The sequence below is a fragment of the Entamoeba invadens genome (assembly GCF_000330505.1).
Source record: "Entamoeba invadens IP1 unplaced genomic scaffold scaff_1105074725903, whole genome shotgun sequence".
NCBI classification, from domain to species: domain Eukaryota; phylum Evosea; order Mastigamoebida; family Endamoebidae; genus Entamoeba; species Entamoeba invadens.
Window position 1 is genome coordinate 107,463 of NW_004443518.1, and position 7,016 is coordinate 114,478.

Consider the following 7,016-nt stretch of genomic DNA (forward strand, 5'->3'; position numbering starts at 1 on the left):
AAATCAATATAACAAACAAACTTTACTTTGGCTCGGCTGGGCATTAACAATAGAAACAGCTTCAAATGATTAATTAAGAGTTTCATATTTTATAGTTTTTTCTATTTCATTTAAAAAACTTTGTGTTTATTAATACTTGGTCTCTGGTTTTTGAAAATAAAATAACATATCCTCCAAAACCCCCGATTATTTGGGGATTTTTTCATAACAAGAAAACTTTATATTAAAAATATAACGGCTTGATTTAGTCTGATCCTTGGTTTTTCCTCTATCTGTAAATAAAAATAAGAATAAATGAAAAAGTCAACAGATTTAATAAAATCGAATTTTGGACTATAAAAAAAATATTTTGAACTCAAAACAGTCATTTATTGCATTATTTATAATATGCGGAGAAAGGTTGTGATAAAAATATAATAAATAATGTGTGTGAAAGCGAGAGAATTTTATTTGCCATGGTTGTTGACCACTTTTTGTGTAGCATGTGAACAAAATGTTTGAATGTATGTTGTTTGATAAATAAAAAAACGCGATTCTCTTCAGAAATAATATGTTTTATACACAAAAAATAAATGATTCGTTTTTATTCATTGGTTATTTTTTGGTTTCATTATTTTTTAAAATTGCAAAACAACAAAAATAGAAATAGAAATAACATGTTTTATACTTCCCAAAACTACAGAGCAGGGTTTTTCTTTTTCAAAATATATGTAAATATCATTTTTATCCTTTGAAAATTTCTAATAAATTCTCCAACCAGTTTATAGATTTTTTATAGTTGTTTAATGCCCATTTTAATAATACAGCCATTAATAACCACCTTGCTGTACAACAAGTTAAAGGCGAACATTTTTATATTTCTCTAAATATCGATTTTTTTCAAAAAATCACTGACATTAAATAGCAAATAAAAATTCGAAGACGCACTTTTAAATTTCAAACATTCAGCTATACGAGAGATTTACAAGTGGCATTTACATTATATTAGGAAGATAAACATTGTTCTTTTATGTAGTTTAGAAAACTTTTTAGATAATATCCCACTTATTCTGCCATCACTATGTTCATTAGGAGCGCTATCAATTCCCCAACTTGTTATTTTAATGGATTTGTTTTGTGTTGTTTCAATACATCTTTTGTTTTTTCGACAACAAAACAACTGTTGCTTTTCTATTATAAACATTAATTTCCAACATTCTAATTATGATATCCATATTGGTAATGACCATTTGAATGTAATATGAATATCAAGATTTTGAATTCACCACATATTCATCAACAAGAATAGACAAATGTGTTGCTGTTGTTGCCAAATTATCAACTTTTTCGATGCACTTCTAAAACTATTCTAAAACTCTTTTGAACAATGGTAAATCACTTTTTCGCACTTTTGTCAAAATTTTATTTCCATGTTTTTATATTGATTCCTCGTTTATTTCGATTATTTCTGCGATAACTTTGTATTTTCTAAGTATGTTGTTCGCTGCCAATATAACAGCAAGATTGGTTGTTTGTAATCTGCATTCTTCTATCAAATTAACTTCTTTGATTTTTACTTATGATTTTTTGTTAACTTCTTCAACACAATCTTTATTGTTTTTACTTTGTTGAAAATGTTTTCCGGCCTTAAAACTGTTCAACATCAATTCATTCGTTTTTTGTCTTTAATAATTTTTCAATGATAATCTTCGTGGTCATGTAAACAATATGCTCTGTGAATGTCTTTTTTTGTAAATGATATATACAAATTCACATTAGTTCATATTTACTACGTTCATTTTTCTTTCTTTAATCCAATTTATTTTTGGTTTTAATTTATACACGTTTTTAAATATATAGTTTTATTGATTTCAAAAATGGTTATTTTTTAAAAAAAATCAAGTTTTTTATTTCGAAATAATAAACATTAATAAATGTTATAAATTAGAAACTAAAATAAAATGTTTTTTTACTCTATTATGTTTAAGGTTGAATTAAAAAGATTTTGGTTTTTCTTCAAATTGAGAAGTATTTTATATTTTTCTTTGTTTTCATTTTTAGTGTTTCAAAATAATCTTTAGCTTCTATTTTAAATTTAAGGACCATGTTTTGAGATAACAAAAATTACAATATTATCTTGCGTTTGAGAGGTTTTATTGTACCTTTTGGAGTATTTATTGATTGAGAAACAGTTACATTAAAAGCTACAAGTTATCAAATTTAATAAAATAATACAAATTTAAATATATTTACTATTTTGAATAATATTAAATTGAAATCATTTTCTTTAAATTAAATCATTTAAAATAATAAAAAAAGACTGCATGAAACCATCCAGAGTAAAACCTCAAAAAGTATGAGGTTATATATGAGTCTTTTAAATAAAAGATATAATAAGGCGTTACTCAACTATAATTATTCATTTAATGGATCATCGTTGTGCTACTGTTAAATACACACGCACTTTTTATGTTAAGCCGTTTAAAGACTTGAAAGCCAAACCAGTTGTACCAATAAAACGAAGACACTATGTCCGTCGCCCTACAACTCGTGGTCGTTCTAATCGATCACAAATGAATGTCCGTTCGAATCTATCAACAACAGGGTTGAAGCAAAAACAAAGAATAACTCAAAGCACGGTCAATGCAAAAGAGATTGGAGTGGGGTTGTTGGCTACGTTACCTATTGAACAACAATCTAAGTACATTGAGTCGAATCTTCCGTTCTATAATTTGGGTGCATTCTTCTCAAATCAACAAGAGAGTATACAACCAAAACAACGCCGCTCTAGACATGACGCCACACACAAAGACAAGAACACGGAGATTGACTCATTGAAGGAATCTGGTAATGAAAGTTACATCTTGAAAATGGCCACTCGAAATGTTCGCCGATTTTATTATCGACTTCTCGACGAAGGAAAGCCATTTGGTGTTACTGATGATATGGCGGAGTCTTTCTTATTCTACGCGAACTGGATTGAACCCATCAGATACATTTCTCGTCGTGTAGTGAAACTTGAAAAAGCTTTAGAAGTAAACAGAACTCAATTCTTCACGGATCTAGTCGAAAATTACAAACTCGAAAAATCTGACAGACAGACAGCATTAATGTTGAAAGACTTGAAATTGTTTGAGGACAACGACAAAGTTCTCTGTAAATGCATTGATAATATAAAAACCCAAATATCCAATTTAAGAAAAAACGAAAACAAAATTTGTGTTATCGACAAACACTGTAAGGGCGGAAGAAGAAAAGTTGAAGACACCAAAACGATTTCTGTGCTTGAGGAAATTATCTATGAAAAGAAAAAAGAAAGAAAAGAACTTTTCTTACAGAAAGATGCTTTTTTGCAGCAAAATAGTGAACTAAAGCGATTTGTTCTTCTCAAAAATTGCAACGTTCTCGTCCAATTTGACAAAGAAGTTTCAGACGCTGAAATTCAGTCTTTTTCACCCTCCAAATTGGTGTCACAGAATTTTGAAGAGATTGAACACGTGGCGCAATCAATAGCAGAGAATACTAATTTTACAAAGCACATCAAAATACCACAAATAGAAATGAAAGACACTTTTGGCATCTTTTCTATTTATAGAAACGTCGCTATGAGGTATTTCAATGAACTTGAAGTCGACAAAAAGACTGAAAACGACGAGAAGTTGCCACTCCCTATCACTAAAGAACTCACAAGAACAGTCGCAATTTGCTTTGAAAGCAATGGAGAGACAGAGCGATTTATTCGCAGTCAAAGTTTCTTTGGGGTGAAAAAGAGCGAACGGGTGAGTGTCGAGGCTCCACGAGTTTTGGAGAGGAAAATGGCGGAGTTTGTGATCAGAAATGCGTCGGAAAAGGAAGAAGAAAAGACGGAGAAACCAAACGACTTTGTGCAAAACACAGTGCTTGCAGCAAACAATATCGACGAAAAGTCATACAGTGATTTGTGTAACGAACTTTTTATTTTGATGGACGGAAGATATGTGAATGAAGACAACCCCGAAAGGGAGACTGCTTTTGTATGGGAAGGTGATGTTATCAATGATTTAATTAAGGAATATGATTATGGAAATATCATACAAATGAAAAGGGGAAGACGTTTACTTCACATCTTAGATGAACTCAGAGAAAAAAGAAGAATCATCAACTTAAAACGTGTCACAGAAGAAGCTAATAAAAAGGTCACCAGAGACAGAGTCGAGTTTTAATTAATAATGATGGACTTTTTATTTATTTATTTTAATTGTCATAAACTGGAAACAATATATTTATAAAATAATTAAAATCAAAGTTCGAATTATTATTTTAAAATTTGAACCACGACCATAACAAATCACACACAGTGCAACGCATGAATGAATTGACACCGATAATTAGTTGATTTTAGATATTGTGATTTTGATTTTTAATAATAATAAATTTAAGATATATTTTTGTGTGTTTTACATATAACAATTTGATTTTTTTTAAATACAAATTTAGTCAAAACGTGTTTTGTTAACTCTGTAATATTGTTCAAGCAAGTGGTTAACTACCTTAAAGCAAAAGCGATGCACAAGGAGCTCAAAAGATTCATGAAAGAAAAGTCCATAAAAGGCAAGTTCTTTAAAGCCGTTTTGTTGTTCATCAGAAGCAAGATTGATAACTTCTTTTTCAAAAAATTAAATCACTAAACCACCAAGAACACTAGTCAGAATGTTTGACCACAATCAGTGCGACCAAGACAATTCTGAACGATCCTGGAAGAACAGCAACATCAAGATATTTGTATAATTTCAAATGGCGAAAATGAAAAGAATGCAACATTTGTTGGTCAAAGAAGGGCACTTATCACAAAGGAACAAGCAGATGAGAAATGCATTTGCAGTAAAGACTTGGTTTCGACAATTCCGTATATCATTCTCAGTTGTCCAATAACCAAAAATTTACAGATCAACAGACACAACCATGTCTGAAATATGATCCATGTAGGCTTGTCAAAGGAAAGTTTTATTTTGAGAAACAATTTGATCAAAAAAACATTTTTATTTAATAATCATATAACATTTTATATTTTTATTTACTTCTTGCATATTATGTTTCAATTAATTTAAACAAAATATTGCATTATATATTTATTTAACATGATAATATTACAAAAAACATTGAAAATAATTAATAAAATTCCTTTGGGCATTAAAATTATAAAAATTTCAATTCATTAATGAATATGAAATATGTATTCATTGACAATATATATTCTTATTGCATTTACATTAAAATGCATTTTTTCTTCTTCTTTTTGATGGTATTAAAATCTTTTTGTTTTTCCAAAAAAACACTATAGACGATGTGATTATACATCTCATCAACTCGTTCACCAGTTTTAGCGGAAACTTCGAAAAATGTAGCATTAAGTTTATTTGCCAAATCTTGTCCATCGCCTTTTTCAACAGTTCGTTCACAAGACAAGTCAATTTTATTACCACATAAAACAAGACAATACTTCTGTGGGAGTTCTTCTTCCATCATATCTTTGATTTGAAGTATTTTGTTATATTTGCTTTGAACTTGCAAATATGACTTTTTTGAATTTATGGCGTAAAACAATATAAACCCTTCACCCTTTTTAATAAAGTCGTATTCTCCAAAAGAAAATTCGTCATCACCAACAACATCCAAAACTTCAACACTGATGTCATGGTCTAAAACTTTTAAAACGCGATTTGGTATCTCGGAAGTACTAATCGGTGGATTGTAATGTTCAATAAATTTTCCAAAATGAAATCTATTGTCTGTGGAAGTTTTTCCAACTCCTTGTTTCCCAAGTAGTGTTATGTAAACCGTTTGTGGCATTTGAGTTTGTGATTATTCCATTTTTAATTTTTTAATGTTTTTATTTAAATAAAAAATGTAAATGTTTTTAAGTAATAAATATGTTTAATTGATGATAATCATTTATAAAGATATTACCAAGTCATTTGAATAATGATAAAATGTTAAAAACAACATATATAACATTTAAAAAAACAACTTTATAATTATAAAAATGATAATGATATTTATTGACTACAACAATTTGTACCACACAGTCCATAAAGTTTTTATCCAAAATGTGATGAATATAACATTGTTTCTCTTAACACTTAAAAACATCGTTTTTTCTTTAAAAATGTTTTAAAAAAATTAACTTTTTGAAATATAATTTCACTTATTCAAAAAAGAGGGAAAATGTGTATTGTAATACACGAAAAAACCCGATAAACAAACAAATATTTAAGTAACATAATTGTATATTGCTTTCCGATTTTAAGTCTCACTAAGCAATTCACAATTGGAGTTAAAAAATCAAAAAACATAACTATCGTCAAGTAGTATCACATATAAACAACGTCTCATTATAAACAAACCGGAGAACAGTCGTTTTGAAACCCGACGTTAACTCGTCGTTATTTTTTTCAATTTCTAACACATATACGCCATCGGCTAAATCCTTTTTCTAATCTAAAGTCGTACAAAAGAAATGCAAACTTTGTCATGATAACGTAAAAGATATCTCTCACAAAGAACGCGATTTTTATTTTGCGAAACACATACAAAAGTACGACAAGGAGTCTAAACATAATTTGTGCTTGGTTTATCGTTTTTTCCTTTAGAATTATTAAGTCAACTTCTGTGTGATGAATGTATCGTCTGTATTGACTGCGACCTTCAGAAATACATCGCAACACGGTGTTTTTTATATTATAGCTCTGCGAGTTCACTAAACGCAAAAATACTTCCAAACAAACCCATTTTTCTCATTTAGAGTTGGTGGAAAAAAGTCCGGCTCGATAAGAATAACTATATTTTATTATAAACAACCATTTATTATTAGTTTCTATTTTTATTTCTATTTAATGTCATATAACTATCGAGCCAAACAAAGAATTCAATTTAAATATCGAAACGTTTCTATTTGGGAATGAATCCCGAATTTGTACATAATACTAATGTAAGTTATAACCATAATTATTTTCATTTGGTTAGACACGTTGACTTCATATTGAGATGACTCAATCACG

General features: G+C 29.0%; 2 protein-coding genes across 2 annotated transcripts; one reads left to right on the forward strand and one right to left on the reverse strand.

The window, feature by feature from the left end:
• Positions 1-2,552: 2,552 nt before the first annotated feature.
• On the forward strand, positions 2,553-4,181 carry EIN_520450 (hypothetical protein; the record flags this gene model as incomplete). The annotated part of the gene is made up of 1 exon (XM_004258441.1): positions 2,553-4,181. One exon carries the CDS (start codon positions 2,553-2,555, stop codon positions 4,179-4,181), a length of 1,629 nt encoding a protein of 542 aa, XP_004258489.1.
• Positions 4,182-5,223: 1,042 nt separating this feature from the next.
• EIN_520460 (hypothetical protein) lies at positions 5,224-5,808 on the reverse strand (the record flags this gene model as incomplete). The annotated part of the gene is made up of 1 exon (XM_004258442.1): positions 5,224-5,808. The coding sequence occupies one exon, from the start codon at positions 5,806-5,808 to the stop codon at positions 5,224-5,226; it is 585 nt and encodes a 194-aa protein (XP_004258490.1).
• Positions 5,809-7,016: the final 1,208 nt, after the last annotated feature.